This window comes from Candida parapsilosis, contig 006372, assembly GCF_000182765.1.
Source record: "Candida parapsilosis strain CDC317 annotated contig 006372".
Lineage (NCBI taxonomy): Eukaryota > Fungi > Ascomycota > Pichiomycetes > Serinales > Debaryomycetaceae > Lodderomyces > Lodderomyces parapsilosis.
Window position 1 is genome coordinate 962,546 of NW_023503283.1, and position 17,491 is coordinate 980,036.

General features: G+C 38.6%; 9 protein-coding genes across 9 annotated transcripts; 3 read left to right on the forward strand and 6 right to left on the reverse strand. All coding sequences in view use genetic code 12, as the record gives it.

The window, feature by feature from the left end:
* Positions 1-716: 716 nt before the first annotated feature.
* CPAR2_404280 (uncharacterized protein) lies at positions 717-2,636 on the reverse strand (the record flags this gene model as incomplete). Its single annotated transcript, XM_036811340.1, has 1 exon — positions 717-2,636. One exon carries the CDS (start codon positions 2,634-2,636, stop codon positions 717-719), a length of 1,920 nt encoding a protein of 639 aa, XP_036667786.1.
* A 289-nt stretch (positions 2,637-2,925) lies between these two features.
* Positions 2,926-3,978, reverse strand: CPAR2_404290 (uncharacterized protein; the record flags this gene model as incomplete). Its single annotated transcript, XM_036811341.1, has 1 exon — positions 2,926-3,978. The coding sequence occupies one exon, from the start codon at positions 3,976-3,978 to the stop codon at positions 2,926-2,928; it is 1,053 nt and encodes a 350-aa protein (XP_036667787.1).
* A 1,010-nt stretch (positions 3,979-4,988) lies between these two features.
* On the reverse strand, positions 4,989-5,819 carry CPAR2_404300 (uncharacterized protein; the record flags this gene model as incomplete). Its single annotated transcript, XM_036811342.1, has 1 exon — positions 4,989-5,819. The coding sequence occupies one exon, from the start codon at positions 5,817-5,819 to the stop codon at positions 4,989-4,991; it is 831 nt and encodes a 276-aa protein (XP_036667788.1).
* Positions 5,820-6,743: 924 nt separating this feature from the next.
* MDH1-3 (malate dehydrogenase) lies at positions 6,744-7,772 on the forward strand (the record flags this gene model as incomplete). The annotated part of the gene is made up of 1 exon (XM_036811343.1): positions 6,744-7,772. The coding sequence occupies one exon, from the start codon at positions 6,744-6,746 to the stop codon at positions 7,770-7,772; it is 1,029 nt and encodes a 342-aa protein (XP_036667789.1).
* Positions 7,773-7,995: 223 nt separating this feature from the next.
* Positions 7,996-9,348, reverse strand: CPAR2_404320 (casein kinase; the record flags this gene model as incomplete). The annotated part of the gene is made up of 1 exon (XM_036811344.1): positions 7,996-9,348. The coding sequence occupies one exon, from the start codon at positions 9,346-9,348 to the stop codon at positions 7,996-7,998; it is 1,353 nt and encodes a 450-aa protein (XP_036667790.1).
* A 423-nt stretch (positions 9,349-9,771) lies between these two features.
* EAF3 (Eaf3p) lies at positions 9,772-10,653 on the forward strand (the record flags this gene model as incomplete). Its single annotated transcript, XM_036811345.1, has 1 exon — positions 9,772-10,653. The coding sequence occupies one exon, from the start codon at positions 9,772-9,774 to the stop codon at positions 10,651-10,653; it is 882 nt and encodes a 293-aa protein (XP_036667791.1).
* A 163-nt stretch (positions 10,654-10,816) lies between these two features.
* Positions 10,817-14,338, reverse strand: TIF4631 (translation initiation factor eIF4G; the record flags this gene model as incomplete). Its single annotated transcript, XM_036811347.1, has 1 exon — positions 10,817-14,338. The coding sequence occupies one exon, from the start codon at positions 14,336-14,338 to the stop codon at positions 10,817-10,819; it is 3,522 nt and encodes a 1,173-aa protein (XP_036667792.1).
* A 602-nt stretch (positions 14,339-14,940) lies between these two features.
* Positions 14,941-15,273, reverse strand: CPAR2_404350 (uncharacterized protein; the record flags this gene model as incomplete). Its single annotated transcript, XM_036811348.1, has 1 exon — positions 14,941-15,273. The coding sequence occupies one exon, from the start codon at positions 15,271-15,273 to the stop codon at positions 14,941-14,943; it is 333 nt and encodes a 110-aa protein (XP_036667793.1).
* Positions 15,274-15,574: 301 nt separating this feature from the next.
* On the forward strand, positions 15,575-16,780 carry RPT6 (proteasome regulatory particle base subunit; the record flags this gene model as incomplete). The annotated part of the gene is made up of 1 exon (XM_036811349.1): positions 15,575-16,780. One exon carries the CDS (start codon positions 15,575-15,577, stop codon positions 16,778-16,780), a length of 1,206 nt encoding a protein of 401 aa, XP_036667794.1.
* Between the last annotated feature and the right edge of the window lie 711 nt (positions 16,781-17,491).

Consider the following 17,491-nt stretch of genomic DNA (forward strand, 5'->3'; position numbering starts at 1 on the left):
AATATATACACCAATCAATTACATGCTGCAGATAAATCAAAAGGGATACGCTTAAATAGAGGAGCTAAACAGAAACCCGCAGAGGAGAATCCATAACACTGGAAATATATTGTTGAACCCATACTCTTTTTTTTTTGATAAAGTTGCACTGCAACAATTTTTTTTTTGGGGGGTTGTATGATTTCCTGAAAGTAGTATAGTAGTAGTGTCAGTAGCAGTGATTCAATATTTAAAGGTATCAGCGATATACCAGCAGCAGCAATTGCAGTAATAACTCAAACATCAAAGTGGTCCGGTGGTATTGTATCCGTGTTCCTCTGTAGTTAGTTTTCAATGAAGGATGTTGATACTTTATCAGCTTTGAAAATCAGATTCTAGCTGTAGTAGCTGTATAAGGAATAGTCTCATATTTTGGATTGTAACATGGCACCGATAGCCTAGGTTAATGATCCGTGGATTGTCTTCAAAACGAGAATTGAAAGAAGAGAAAAGGATTGTAAATGGCTCGTTTAGCACCACACCAGGACATAAGAATTCACCTAAAAATTCAGCATAAATATTTTACATCGCCATTGATCATAGTCCAAGACTCCTCTTTTGTGAGCAAAAAGATTGAAAGAAGCTCAAAAACAAGTTCCAGATTTATATTTGTCATTAGACTAACCCAAATTCTGCTTCTTTGACTTCCTAAAGTGAAAGACATACTCTATACTGAATCATCTAAAGTAACTACCATACATATTCCATACGCGTTGCACCAACTTCAATTTGGTTTCAACATCAAACTCGCTATTATTTAATTCATTCAAATCTTTAATCCAATCTTCGTGCAACTCTTTTGGAATGAGTGGTTCCGAGCACAAGATCAAATCAATAATTTCAATCAATAATTCACCTTCGTCTGTGTCAGCCTCATTTTCCTTTGCCTTTTCCGTTTTCCTCAGTAACGAAATGAGTAGGTTCTCGACATTGTTCAAACATTTGAGACAAACTATACTCAATTGTTTGCCATTAACAAGCAACGGTTTGGCCAGTGTGAAATACTTGTAAGTTTGGTATAAAATAATCAATGAGGGACTCATTGATACAATTCCAAACACCAATTGTTGGCTCTTCAATAACTTGTCTATACCACTTAATGCAACAGCACCATCGACTTTACCCTTTTGTACTTGAATCAAAATCAATCTCAACAATGAGCCTGAAATAAGGTACTTGATTGGCTGTCTGATTTCATTCTCATACCGAGACATGACTAAGCTCAAGTCTCCGTTTTTGATGTCTTGTTTGACTAATGTTGGTGTTGTTTCAATATGATTATCCAGGGCGAATTCATAAACCATCTTCTCCAAAGAAGTTACGTCGGATTTCAACGAATCCCTTGAAGTCAATGTAATTTCATCATCGCTTCGTAAAATATTGAGCATCTCATTGATTGGTTTGATGACCCAGTTGGTGAAAAATCCCTTCAAGGGTTCAACACCATTGTATTGAATCCAATGGAGTATTTCATAGCGGTTACGGTACGCATTTTTTGATTGTGAAGGTGCATAGAAAACAATGAGTGAAATGAGAAGCCAATATCTGGTAAGGAATGATGGAGATGAAGTGGATGTGTACTCCTTATTCGCGAATGCCACAACACCATCAACTACTTTGTTGACTTCATTGTCACTTCCATCTTTTATGTTTAATATCTTCTTCAATGTAGGGAATAGATTGGCAATATCTGCTTTAACAAATAAATCAATGTTTTGCGTGTTTGATTGAATTTCTTTCTTTATCGTTCTCAATTTCGACTTTATTTCCTTGTTGATGATGGTAACAGGTGACTTTGCGATGGATGACACATACCATTTGATTGATGAAAAAGTGGATATATTGGACTTTTGTAACAACGTTACAACGGGATTTTCTTGAACAAAAAGTAAATCAACAGCTTGTAGGATCGATCTGCCCAACGCAGCTGAATAAATTTGAAACTTCAGCCAGTACTGATAAGTCCAATGGCGATGTTCCAAATCCATGGCTTCTGTTCGATGAAAGTTCTGTGCAAGTATCTCGTTTGTCTTTCCAACCATATCGATACCAAAACGATATATTTTATTTGGTAATGTTTGAACAAAGTAGATTAGCTTGTTGGAAATGGAGTTGTGGATTGTCTCCCAATAAACCTGTTGACTTTTTAAAACAAGGGTCTTGTATATCAACGAGTTAGACAACTGGAGGCCAAGAACAAGGTTGATATACTGCCACATTAAACCATGTATCGTTTCATCCACGGTCGTCTTCACATCAATTTTCTGAAGCTTGTCGATAATTTCTTGCAAACTCCTTAGGTTTACGTTTGCAACTCGATCAAGCTTGAAATTCTCACAGTCGATTAGAACGTACAATTCCCTAAAGAGGTCATGTAACTGCACATTTTTGGATTGCTTGAGCGACTTGTCTGGAGTTTGCTGTTGTTGTTGTTGTTCCTCCTCGTATTGAGTTGCCAAATAGGATTTGGTGAACGAATTGAGTTTTTCGAATTCTGCTTTAATGGCTAATGAAACCCGGTTATTATTGCTGATGACACGCAAAATCTTCTTTGGATGACGAGCATCAGGGATGAGACCGAAGCTAATAATACTCATTGCTGTGGTCTCCAGATTTGCATCACCTCACAATTCCTAAGTCATTTTTTTTTCTCCCTAACAATTTAACATTTTGTAATTGCGAGGATCAGGATCATTATTGAGCTTCGACTCTACGTAGCTTAGCACCACATCATGTCGTTCGAGCGGTTCATGCCTCTAACCCTGTTGGAACAAGGATTTTCACGACTATATAAAGAGATACAAAGTCTGCTTATCCAACCAGCGTACAAACTTTACATGGTATTTCGATCTACACACTTTTTAGGGTGTCTGCTGCTATTCTACTTTAAGCCCTGACGACTTTGTTCTTCTTTAAGCTCAACACTTTGAGTATCTCAACCAATCTGACACTTCCAACCAACAATTCCTCTTTAAAGTAAAAAAGGAATGCGGCAGTTGAAATACTTTGAATCAACTTAACAACCAATCCACCATACAATCCCTCAAATCCTTCTTCGTGAATAATCTTTTTAATCTCTTGATACATGGACAAGTTTGGAATTTCGTCAGCAGATTTGCCTTCCTCTTTCAACACCTTTTTCCTAATGTGCATTCTTGATTTCAAGGTTATGTATGGATAAGTCAATGTTGTGGCTACCAATTTACCAAAGGCACCGATAAAGAAAGCCTTGATAGCAGTGAATGATTTTTGTCCCCCACCAGCAACAATAACATTCTTTATCTGCTCAAAAATGGTATATTGAATAATAGGGTTCAACACCAAAACCAAGGCTGGAAAAACACCAGCAAACAAAGTTCCAACCCCGTCTTTTTCAATGATTTCCAAAATCGTCTTTAAGGTCGAATTCGAAACGTTACCCTCACCCTTTTGCTTCTTCTCCGTCATAATTCTGGTGTTTGCGACCCAAATTGGATTCGTTCCAACTGATGTGATAGCGCCGGCAATAGCACCAGTTATGATAGATTGAATAGTTGACAATCCTGCCTTTCTCTTGTTGGCCTTATTAGCTTTTAAAAAGATGTTCGATGTCAACTCATAAAAATAATAGTAGATAAAATTAGTCAAGGTGATTCCGTAAATTGCGCTTCCTAAACCTGAGTATAATCCCAAAACTCCTTTCTCCTTGATGATCTCTTTGGCGGCCAACACGGTGCTGTTGTTGTGGAAATTATGGGCAAACTTTTGTTTGGCATTCAATTGTGACAAGTGGTGCACTTCTGCTTCAATTTGAGCCTCGGTTTGTTTTTCTTCCTTCTTTTTAGCCTTGGTTTGTGCTAAGGTGGATAAAGTCACCAATGGGTATGTCACAATCATTGACAATGCACCACCTCCAGCACCTGCAATTGCGTGCGCGATTTCTTCTGTGTCACCTGACATTTCAATGAGTGGATTTGGTTAATGAAAAGTATTAAAAATAATTGTCGTTTCGTAGATTAGTTTCCCTTGCTATTGAATGGTCAATCACTCAGTCTACAACAAAGCTGATGAAGTAGATCAAATGTTGTTTAGGTTGTTGATAGTTGTGTTTACAGGAAATTAAATTTTTCTTTTTGATTTAAATTTTTTCTTATTCTTTTTATTTTTCAATTTTCTGGTACCAATCGTACATGTGCGTTTGACTCCCTATAGAAAGTTATTACACGTGATCCTATGCACCGAGACTAGAGTCCAATAGTTTATTCTGCATTACACGGAACTAGATGCACTCAAGTGGAGGGGAAGGTCGAATGTTAACCAATTTGAGATAAACGAGCGCGTTCCTGAAACAGGGTTCCAGAAAAATCACATGCTTGATACCATTTTGTCTTCGCACATCTTACTCTAGTTGGATCCTATTCAGGTAAAACAATACTTCTCAAAACCCAAGCGAACCTACGCAGAAAATACCCACGATGCTACTCTTTCGGTATTATTGAAATGGTGAATGTTGTAGAATATTTCCGACGTTCTGCACATAAGTTTGCTCGTAATATTTTTTTTAAATGTGGAGTAAATACGCGGAAACAAAATTTTGAAAAAACACAAAAAGCACACACTTGAACCGAGGGTAAATCAATACCTATACTCTCTAGAGATATAGTATACAACATGTACGCTTTGATCTGACAACGTCTTTGGAAGCTTTACCATTAGCCCCGCTTGACCAGAATGAAATCTATTCTGCGAAAGTTGCGAAATTTATGATCAAAAATGTGTCAAAGTATACATCTAGAATGCTGTAAGTGTTCTAACCACAATGTCACCAAACCAAGCTCTCTATTCGCTACCTCATAGATAGTGTGTGCCATGTATCGATGCATAAAAAAACGGTTTCGTCAAAATGCTACAATGCTTCAAGTCTTTCTTCTATACAATGTGTAATTAGATTTTGAAATTACTCACTCATATTACACAGCACTATATTCGCCTCGATTGTTGCCTCTGCCAACGAACTTCTCAAGAATCTCTCTAATAAAACCGGGTAAGCTTTGCAACAATGTGAAGAAATTTTCAAGGACCTCTTTAAGTGCACTTTGGAAGTCAATGGCATTGCCCTTGTTGTATTGAAACCAAGCTCCACCAATAATATAAATACTCAAAAACAACACCAAAAAGATAAAGATCCAAGTGAACCAACCCCATGATTCACCATTATCTTTTTTCTTATCTGAATTTTTGTTTTTATCGTTGTTATTCTTCTTTTTATCATTATCACTGGTAATACAAGCTGCTTTGGATTTCATTGAAACTTTCAACACCTCTCCATTCCAACTATCCAATTTGAACTCGTGGTTCTCCTTTATTGATTTATCACAAACAAAGCTGATTTCAGCATCAACTAAAGAATCACCCCAATTGACTTTTGAGTAGGTGATTTTGATTCCACCTTCACCTTTATCGCCCAAAGGTTCAAACAGCTTTTGAAGATTTGAGCTGAAACCAATAATCTCTGATATGATAGCCTCTTCATTATCGCGCAAAATCGACGTTATACCACAGATATCAGAATTTTGTGGACATTTTTGCAAATCACTCTTTTTATCACTGGATACAGGCTCGCATATACCAAAAGTCCATGTCACATTAGTTCTGGTTGGTGGGGTGCTTTTGATTGTGGAAAATGAATGAGTTCCTTTGATACTTTCGAAATTATATGGCTGAAGCTCTTTTATTGAACAGTCGATGGCGTTTGACACCATGACTGAGGTGAAAAACAAAGTGACTATTGATTTGAGCATCGTCTATTGTGGTGTGACGTGATAATAGTTTATCAGAAGGGAGAAGTAATTCGCTAGTTGCTAACTATTCAGCAGATTGCTTCGATGAAATTACAATCGGAGTTTTGGGATCTTGTTGCTCAATCAAAGAAAAAAAAAAAAAATTTGTCAAACCTCTCGCTGCGGATGACACTTTTGACAAAATGACAACCACTTTGTGTGAGAAAAGAGTCAGGGATTGCCACCCTTAAGGTGAACTGTCGTTGCAAACCAAATGGTCTAGAGTGGATGAAATTATTCGAGAGTGGCCCTTGTTTGTATTTATTCGTAGAAGCAATAGCATTGCAACACTGCGCAATTCTATTGCTCCTTGTATCCTCTATGAAGTCAGATGCATCCTTCATGTGAGTGTAACCCGATTCATTGATATTCTTCCAATAGTACTTGAAAAACATTCTCCCAAATGGTCAAAGTCAACGATGTTCAGGAACTTTCAACTACAAGATCTCAAATTTATATCAGATTTGCTGCAAAAAAAAATCAAAAACTTCGCCACTGGCACTATAAAGCAGTATGTCACACATCAATGGTACTGGGCGCCTCTTTAATACATTCAACACTGAATTGTACATTTTTATTCCACTTTGAACCCACCAAAGTGCATTAAATCAGTGTCGGCAATTCGGTTAATTTTTTGTAGCCGTCACGTGCGCGACGGACAAATCTACCCCACGTCGCACTAATACTTTAGGAGAGGGAGATGATTATTGCATTGCAATAATAAACTTTCCATTGCATGTGCTTTGTCGAAATAAAAAAGCACACAAGTTCTTCTTCTTCTGTGTTTTCAACAAAACTGTGTAAATTTTCTTTTGACGTTTTCTTTTACTCCCCTTTCTTTCCATCTTCAATTCTTATACATCACTAGCTACATTTAAAAAAACCATGGTTAAAGTTACAGTTGCAGGAGCTGCTGGAGGTATTGGTCAACCATTATCTTTGTTGTTAAAATTAAACACTAATGTCACTGAGTTGGCATTATTCGATATTGTCAATGCTAAAGGAGTTGCTGCTGATTTATCACACATCAATACCCCAGCAGTAGTCACGGGTTATCAGCCAAAGGACAAAGAAGACAAAACAGCCATTGTTGAAGCCTTGAAAGGGACTGACATTGTCATCATCCCTGCTGGTGTTCCACGTAAGCCGGGTATGACTAGAGCTGACTTGTTCAATATCAATGCATCAATCATTAGAGATTTGGTTGCCAACATTGGAAGAACAGCACCAAATGCAGCAATTTTGATCATTTCCAATCCTGTCAATTCCACAGTTCCTATTGCTGCGCAAGTTTTGAAGAAACTAGGTGTATTTAACCCAAAGAAGTTGTTTGGTGTTACTACTTTGGATAGCGTTAGAGCAGAAACTTTTTTTGGTGAATTAACAAATACCAACCCAAATACTTTAAAGGGCAAAATCTCCGTCATTGGTGGTCACTCGGGTGATACAATTGTCCCATTGATCAACTACAATAAACTGGTCGGTTTAATAAGCAGCAAATCCCAATATGATGAATTTGTTCATAGGGTTCAATTCGGAGGTGATGAAGTTGTCAAGGCAAAAAATGGTGCAGGTTCCGCCACTTTATCAATGGCATATGCTGGTTACAGGTTTGCCGAATATGTGATTGATTCATTATCTGGTCGTCTGAAAAATGAACCAGTTCCCGACTCTGCTTACATCTACTTGCCAGGGATTTCCGGAGGAAAAGAGTTTTCAAATGCCCACTTACAAGGTGTTGATTTCTTTTCAGTACCAGTATTCTTGAGCAACGGGGAAATCAGTTCCTTTATTGATCCATTCAAATCACTCACAGTTACAAATGACGAAAAGAAACTAATTGAGGTTGCTTTGAAAGGTTTGAAAGGTTCAATTGACCAAGGTGTGCAATTTGTTGATGCGTCTAAATTGTAAACAGGTTTATAGAATGATTCGATTTTGTTGAACATATATACTTTGGTTTGATTATTACTCATGTGCTGTACTATTTCTTTGTGCCTCGTTCTAAGGAGCATATTTTCTCTATAAACACCCTCCACTTGTTTTGTTCCCACGACTCCGTTCATGTGTAGAATTCGGATGAGCTCCTCCGGTTTGGCCTGCAAGACCCTTCATGCCCCCTCAATGCCCCTTCAATTTATATGTAACAACAGAAGAAACAAGACCTGCTCTTCTTTCTATTGAAACTTGATGTATCCGAATGAAGATCCTCGTCATTTCTCATCATGCCATTCTCAGCGCTGCCGTACTCCAAATCTCGGTCTTGTCCAGGCTGATAAGAATTTACCAACATGGAAGCCTTGGAGTCTTGAGTAATTGATTGATAGCCATACCGCCTTTGAGCAACGGGATTTTTGCCGTCCGGCTTTTTGCCCAATAGGGGCAATTGTTGATTCAGTGAATAATTGGCATAGTTTTGGAGTCGCTGATAAGATGGAGAGTTTGCATTACGACCCTTTTGTTGTTGTTGTTGTTGTTGTTGGTGGTGGTGGTGTTGCTGCTGCTGTAGATGTGATTTTCTTGGTGGATGCGGGTTCCCATACCCATGCAAATTAGCCTTTTTATTCAACGCTGCGTCCCAACCTTTGCCATTATTCAAATCCATCCAATCATAATGTCCATCATCCTCGAGCCCTAGTGTAAGCATTGCCTTGTCCATTAAGCCCATCAAATACTTGTAGTCGGGTGCTTCATCAAAGTTCAAGTTCCTTACATATGTCAAGTACTGTGCAAATTGAATAGGTAAGCCATAACACAACTCATTCACGGAGGTTGTCTGTTTCTTCATCCCAATCTTTTCGTATTTTTGCTTGTTTGTGGGGGCTTTCAAACCTTGCCACGGCAAAGACCCGCGTAAAAAGTACATAAACACATGCCCAAGACTTTCCAAATCATCTCGCCTCAGTTGCTCTCTGCCCAAATGTGTGTTTATCGACATGTATCTTGCAGTGCCACTAAGAGCTTTCTTCTCTCTATATGGTATGTGTACTTTTGTTTTCGGATCCCGGTATTGCTTTGCCATTCCAAAGTCAACAACATAGATTTGATTTGCATCTGGTGTGTCTGGTCTTCCAATAAGAAAATTATCTGGCTTGATGTCACGATAAATCAAATCATGCTCATGTATAGATTTTACTCGTTCAATCATTTGCCTTGCAACTTGAATTGTAGTCTTTAAACTAAACTTGCGATTACACCAATCAAAAAGATCTTCCAATGATGGTCCAAGAAGATCAATTATCAATATTGAATGTACACCTTCTTGTCCGAAAAAATATGCTTGTGGAATGCCCTTTGTTTTGTTCAAGATTCTATAAGATCTATATTCGTCTCGTAATTGCGGAGCTTCGCACTTCCTCGGCTCGAACTTGATTGCAACTTGTTGATTGTTTAATATATTGATGCCCTCAAAGATTACACCAAAGGAACCTTCTCCGATTTTTTTGCCCACCTTGTAATGTACACCAACTATACTGGTAGATTGGGACATTGCATTTGTATTGGTGGAATTGAGTAGAAATTAGAACAGTTAGTGGAGACTCGGTATTGAGACTGAGTTGGTGTATGTGCGTGTGTTGATGCGTTGTTGTGTTGATGTGTGAATATACGTTTCGTTGGTTTAGTATGAAAATGAAACTTTGCTCTTGAACTTTTTTTTTGCTCATTCGAAAAAGCTTCGCGTATTAAACAGGGACAAGCAGTGGAGGATTGGTAGAACCAAACTAGTGCGGAGGCGAACCGATAACATTAGATCTCACACTGGAAAAAGCTGAAACTGTCACTTGGAGGTCAAATATAATAACTGTCTGTTTACTAAGCTGTGCTGGATTTTGAAAAAATGGCTGACTTGAAGCCCAATCAATTGGTCTATGCATATCATGGACCTCTCATATACGAAGCAAAAATTTTAAAGATGAAAAACGCAAAAGACTCATTTATTTTGAATGCTGATCAACAGCCAGAGTCTTTGGAACTGAATCATAAATTCAATCCTCAAAAATGGGATAATATCACTTGTTATTATTTGCATTACCAAGGTTGGAATCTGAAATGGGATGAATGGGTAGGTATCGATAGGATATTGGAAATCAACGATGAAAACAAATACAAGAAACAGGAATTAGAACAGTTGACGAAAAGAAAACGTGTTAAAAGAGAACTGTCAGTTGAAGCATCGGGTAAAAATGCTCATGGAAACAAAAAGTCTAAAAGTAGCAGTTCCGGCTCAGCATCATCATCCACCAATACCAATTCCCAATCCAAAGCAGTCAAAAAGTCAGTTACGGTTAATCTTTGGTTCCCTCCCGAGTTGAAATACTTGCTAGTTGATGACTGGCAATATATCACCAAGGACAAAAAATTGGTTGATTTACCAAGTGAACATTGCGTTTCAGATATCCTTCAAGATTACAAGACATGGAGATCGAAAAAACTTAAAGCACATCAAGTATCAATTTTGACTGAAATTTTACAAGGTTTGGAGATTTATTTTGACAAATCATTAAGTTTACTCTTGTTGTACAAGTATGAAAATTTACAATATTTGGACTTGTTGAAAAACAACACCATTAATCAAAACCATAGTCAAGTCAAGGTGTATGGATTAGAACATCTACTAAGGTTATTGGTGTCGTTACCTGGACTCATTAGCCAAACTACGATGGATGCGCTAAGTATAAGTGTTTTGATCCTGGAGGTGGAAGAGTTGTTGAAGTTTTTAAAAGATCGAATCAGTGAGTACCAAAGTGAATACGTGTATACCAGTCCGCAATATGATAGTTTAGCGAGATCTTAATTATTTGTTTCAAGAGAATGTATTGATACTATCTCAGTATATGGCAAGTCTACAGCTAAACTGAATTCTTCAAAAGTAAAATGTACAAATAGTTTTTGATTAACATGCGTGTATATAAACGACTTAGAACTTCTCACCTGCTGTGTATCTATAGTATAGTCCCTCATGTAGCCTCTTCAGCATTGGCATTTCCTTCATCGTCTACATCCTCTTCATCATCACCACCGCCCAACGCAGCAAATCTATTAACTTGTTGATTCTCCGACCTCCTTGAAGAGTCTCTTTGAAGGTCGCTTCCACCAGCATTACTTGCAGTATTGACGCCTGAACCACCACCACCTCCACGTTCACGTTCACTTGCACTTCTACTAACATTAGAATCGGATCTCCCCACAGATGGTGATTTTCTGAAAAAGTTTGAATTTGAAGCAGCGTTGGAACCAAACCCTGAATTTGATCTCGAGCTCAAACCACCACCACCACCGCCTAAATTACTTGATCCATAGTGCAGACTGCCTCCACGATTGATATTTTGTGGTCTTCTTCCCTTCTCTCTTTCTTCTTTCAACTTCTTAATTTCAGCATCTCTGTGAATAGCTTCAATAGTTGTAGGTTGTGCATCTTGTTTACCACTCTGCCACCTTGCCTTTCTTAAATCTTGCAAGTCCATCAACATAAACTTGATTCTTGAACTCAACTTGACATTGCTCAAAATGGTATCTATACTTTCAAATACAATCTTGAGCATCGTTTTGGTACGTTCGTTTGCATCCAATTTGGGACCAACAGTCTTGATTAATTGGGCTAAGTTCTCCAAACTATCTTCTGAAGGATCAGTAACATTACTACATTGATCTCTAAGACACATGTAGATGATATGATCATTCAACATGTTCAAATTGTACAAATGACCAATGAATTTGACGAGACCCAAACCTCTTCTTTTTGCTGCAGCCATAGCATAGTATTCATCACTCATCATTTCTGGTTCAAGTGGAGAACCATCTGGATTAGTGGGCAATTTGTCACTCCACCCCTTTTCATATTCAACTTGACAAGTAGTCAACAATACTCTTCTGGCCAATGCACCACCTGATGGGTGTGTACCATCTTTCAATGTGCTTGACTCATCGGTAATGTCAGGAAGAATGTGGGTAGTCATTTTAGCACACCACTTGGCATACATTTCTGACCAATATGGCTCATCGCACGCCTTTTGGAAAGTCAATGAAATTGTTTGTTTGATGGTTTGTGCATCAGTTTCCCATTTAGATTGCTTTGTAATGTCCAACATCTCATCAGTAATTTCATTAAACATTTCCAACGTCAACTTATTCAACAATGATTTAATCTTTCGTTCAACGTCTTCCTTTTCTAAAATGATACTTCCATCTTCCGCATAACGAACCTCTGTCTTTTTAGCCCTGGATTTAGGAACCCATCTATTAGCTGATTTCTTCAATGGCTTGACATCTTCTGCTGGTTTCGATGCTTCCTTAGCCAATTCTTCTTCGGTAGGCTCACGTGACTCATTGTTTCTACCTCTCTTTGACTGAAGCGGTTTCCTACTAGACTTGTCTCTTGTCGATGTACCTCTCCTCTTGGAACCTGATCTCGAGTTTTGTCTACTATCGTATGAATAAGGACCACCTCCAAGACTTCCTCGTTTATCATGAGGACCACCAAAACGGCCCATGCTGCTTGGTTGTCTGCCACTTTGACCAGTGTTGCGTGATGAAGAGTCTCTTGTGGAGCCTGCACGTCTAAGTGCTTGTTGTTGACCAAGTTCCAAGTAACCATAACGAGTCTTAAAATCAGTATCGATGGGGTACTGTACAACGTCACGGAATTGAATTAAAAATTGCGGGTCGTATCTGTACTTTTTGCTAGGGATTTGTTTCGAACTGTCAACACCTTTAATATTCTCAGGATACACGACATCCAAAATATTTGAAAGTGCAGGAACTTCCGCAATCTTTTGCATAAATTGTGAAATGTCGAGCTTGTTTACAGTGTTTTCCGATGTCTCAGTTTCTGCGGGAACATCTTGAAAGGAAGCGGCGTCTACCTCTGTTTCCTCTGTGTTGACGTCGTCCTTTGCCTCTGTTTGCTCAGCTTCAGCTTCAATACTTTCACTTTCCTCGGCATCTGGTTCATTCACTTCTTTGTTTTCTTCAATATCGACGCTGCGTTCGTCAACATTCTCCGTCTCCGTATGCTCAATTGTGTCTGTGGTCTCAGCAGGTTTTGCTTCTTCTCCTGTAGTCGACGCCACTGGTGCATCAATAGACTCTTCCTTCTTTTTTGCATTGTCAACGTCAGTTGTATCGATGACTTTTGTATCAGAAACAGATTCTGTAGCATCATCATTGGCATCTTGTACAGCTTTTACTGATGAAGCTGTTCCTTTTGACTCTTCTTTGAGCTCTTCTGTAGGTTCTTCTTTAGGCTCCTCTTTAGGCTCCTCTTTAGGCTCCTCTTTAGGCTCTTCTTTAAGCTCCTCTTTGGACTCCTCTTTAGACTCTCTTTTAAGTTCCTCCTCGGACGCCTCTTTAAGCTCCTCCTTTGGTGTGCTCTCTTTCTTCTCCTTCTCTTTGGCAGCGGCAGCAGCAGCAGCTCTTTCCCTGATCTTTCTCTTGAACTCTTCTGCTGCAGATAGAGCAGGTGTTGATCCGGATGTTGTTGCAGGCGCGGTTGTGCCACTAGCAGCACCAGGACCAGAAGGAGGAGTAGAAGAAGCAACTGCAGATTCTGCAGACGCTGCTCGAGGTGTCGATGACTCCAGCTTATCTGAATTAGTAGTGGTTGCAGGCACAGTCGCTGGTGTAGCATGTTTTACGTAGGGAGATGCCACTGGTGTCGAAGACGCAGTTTTCTTCTTTTTCTCCTCTAAATCAACTGGCTTGCCATCCTTCGTTGTCAACTTGACTTTTGGAACTGGTGGTGTTCTAGTTTGTGGATGGGAAAATTGTGCAGTTGAGCTACTGGAGGTACTACTTGTGGGGGACACAAAAGGTTGTGATGCTGGTGACACGTACGGCATAGGAACGTAGTAAGGGGACATATAGGAGTATGGGTATCCCTGTGGAATTGTAGCACCATATGCGTATGCCATGTACTGAGGTTGCTGCTGCTGCTGTTGTTGTTGTTGATGCTGTTGCTGTTGTTGATGGTGGTTCAGATGAGGGTGATTGCCTCTGGAGTTACCAAACGACTTCTTTTGAGAATGAGGTGTAGCATTGGGGTTACCTTGGTTGCTATTGTTATGACTATACTTGGCATTGGCATTATTACCACTGTTATTAAAGTTTTGTCTGTTTCCTGGATAGTGTTTATTGGAGTTGTTGTATTGGCCTTTGTTGTTGTTGTGAAAATTTGCGCCGCCATTGTAGTTAGGATTGACATTTTGTCCGTATGAATAACTGTTAGGGTATGCACCTTGACCCTGGTAGTAGTTATTATAACTATTGTTACCTTGCATTTGAGGGCGAGCTTGAAATTGTTGTTGTTGTTGTTGTTGTTGGTTGTCAGGCTTTGGATCGGTCGACGATGATTTGCTCAAATCTTTGGCATCGGATGCTACACCTGCCTTAGATGCAAATGTTTCAGATGCATTAGTATTTGTGTCTGGGACAACAGTGCCTGATTCAACAGGCTTAGTATCTTGGGTATTGTTATCAGACATATCTAATACTATGTCTATATGTCGATAACAACAATATGGATTGTATATGTCCTAAGGTGGATGGGTAATATATATAAAAAAAAAAACTCTTGAAAAAGATTTTTCCTCCTACTGAAAAAGTGTAAGACAAACAACTGAAAAAATAATAAAAAAAAAAAAAAAAAAAAAAAAAAAATAAAATTTTTAATATGAAAGAGACAAATGCAAAAACAGTGTTGTGTGTATAGGTATATATATATATATATATTTGTGTGTCTGTGTGTGTGTGTGTTTGTCTGTGTAAAAGATTGAATGGTTCGCGTTTTTGTATAAACACTAAACACTTAAACATACAATACACTTTATCAAGACAATTTGAAGACTCTAATTGGGTTTACATTTAACAATAGCACCCAACTTGGAGCCAAATGATACATATTTATACTTGTACAGACTAACACTCTTTGTAAGCTGTTCATTCCGCCCCCTTTACTTCTTTGTAATATTGCAAGTGGTCACCAAAGACCTCATTTCAATTGAAAGACCACCATATATACGCTTCAGATCCTCAATGAGATTCCACAACAGCAATATAACCCCGCCAACAGATCCTACTGTCAGGGCTAGCCACCTTTGACATAAGAATAGAGTATCTTGAGCATCAAGCCAAGGATAACCAATAGGAATGTGTATACAATCAATGCGTCTTTAGTTGATTCCACTTGGTAACAGCTAATAATAATATTGTCATTTGTGATGGGCTTGTTAGGACGATTAGAATCTCCTTCCTTGTCCGGCTCCACTTCACACAAGTTTGGGTCTTTCTCAAGACAAAATTTTCTTGTGCACTGTTTGCATTTATCCACCTTATTGATGATGGTTTTGGAATTATCGCACTGGCACTTGCAGTATAATTGATAGGTGTGGGCTAAGCATGCAACAGTCAAAAATATCATACAATTGGCAACTCTCATTTCTATTGTGGTTTCTTTTAGCTCTTACTTGGTTCTATTCAGTCTCACCTTCTAAAAGACATGGCTTGTTTCACTGTCCTTAAAATCGACTAATCACTCACACGCTTTTTCTCTGTCCAATTCATTCGTCTTTCAAACGCAAAAGTTTTGAAAATTCCTTTCGCCACAATCACACGACTTTTACGTCGTGAGGAAAAAAAAAGATCAGAACCAGAAACCAATTTTGGATGGCAACTTTCACCATTTGTCTGGCCAATTCATCAAAAGCACAATTTTATAAACCATGAGCACCACAATTGACAAACCATATGTACATGAAGGAGGAATAAGACCTTACTTTGAACAACAAATTCAAGACACAGAGATTGAGATCCAGCAAAGAACTCAGAATTTGCGTCGATTGGAAGCACAACGTAATAAGTTAAACAATAGTGTGAGACAGTTGAAGGATGAATTGAGATTGTTGCAAGAACCCGGCTCATTTGTAGGTGAAGTTATCAAAGTCATGGGTACAAAGAAGGTGTTGGTTAAAATCCACCCTGAAGGTAAGTACATTGTAAATGTCACTAAAGACATTGATATCAAGAAGTTGACACCTTCAATAAGGGTTTGTTTGAAAGCAGATAGCCATGACTTGTACAAGATTCTACCAAACAAAGTCGATCCCTTAGTGTCGTTAATGATGGTTGAAAAGGTACCTGACTCAACTTATGACATGGTTGGTGGATTAGACAAGCAAATTAAGGAGATCAAAGAAGTTATTGAACTACCAGTAAAGTATCCCGAATTATTCTCAAGTTTGGGTATAGCACAACCAAAAGGTGTAATATTATATGGACCACCAGGTACGGGAAAGACCTTATTGGCTAGAGCAGTTGCACATCACACTGATTGTAAATTCATCAGAGTGTCGGGTTCCGAATTGGTGCAAAAGTATATTGGTGAAGGTTCAAGAATGGTTAGAGAACTTTTCGTAATGGCAAGAGAACATGCACCATCTATCATTTTCATGGACGAAATTGACTCTATAGGGTCTTCTAGAGTGGAGGGATCATCAGGTGGTGATTCAGAAGTTCAAAGAACTATGTTGGAATTGTTGAATCAATTGGATGGTTTCGAAAGTTCCAAAGATATCAAGATCATCATGGCAACCAACAGATTAGACATTTTGGATCCTGCGTTGTTGAGACCAGGAAGAATCGATAGAAAAATTGAGTTTCCAGCACCAACATTACAAGCAAGAACCGATATATTAAGGATTCACTCAAGATCAATGAATTTGACTAGAGGAATCAATTTGAAGAAGATTGCTGAAAAGATGAATGGTTCTTCTGGTGCTGATGTCAAGGGTGTCTGTACAGAAGCTGGTATGTATGCATTGAGAGAAAGAAGAATTCATGTAACACAAGAAGATTTTGAGTTGGCCGTTGCAAAGGTTATGTCGAAGAATAATGAAGAAGGTATGTCGCTACAAAAGTTGTTTAAATAGAGTGGAAGGTGATTATACACTTTGTGAATGGGTTGATGGGTCTGTAGCATCTCTACGCCTACATTCTTGGAACCATCGTGCTTATAGTAGAGCAATTGCTAGACACACCTAGGTCAACAGGCTTTCACTTCTTTTTTTTTTTTTTTTTTCGTTTCAGTTTTCTGTCTCATGTTAATGTGTTAAACGATAGTCGCACAAGCTATTACTACAATCCGAAATATGAGACTATCCTTATACAACTACTACAGCTAGAATCTGATTTTCAAAGCTGATAAAGTATCAACGTCCTTCATTGAAAACTAACTACTTTGTCTTGGACCTGCTTCTGAAATGAATTTCCCACGCCAACGACATTCTAAGGACTTGAGACTATACTTCTGATTGTATTATCGTGTCACAGTTATGGAAAGCATCTTCACACTGGAAGAAGAGATAAAGAAAAAATTGGAGGAAGATCTGTTGTGCAAGCTGTTTCAGGTTTAGAAAGTGTTAGAGCAACGATGAATGCCATGCAACATATAATTGAAAAACGACCGAGAAATGAGTGTCAATGGGGATAATGAAGCTAAATTGGTGTTGTTTGCTGTTGTTCAATACTTTGTCGAATTTGTTTCCGATGGATGCAGGGTAATGGTGGATTTGCGATTTTATGATCTGGCCAGTCTGATCTTGTAGTGAAGCTGTTTGCTTGTTGAAGTTGGGGACTGAGAA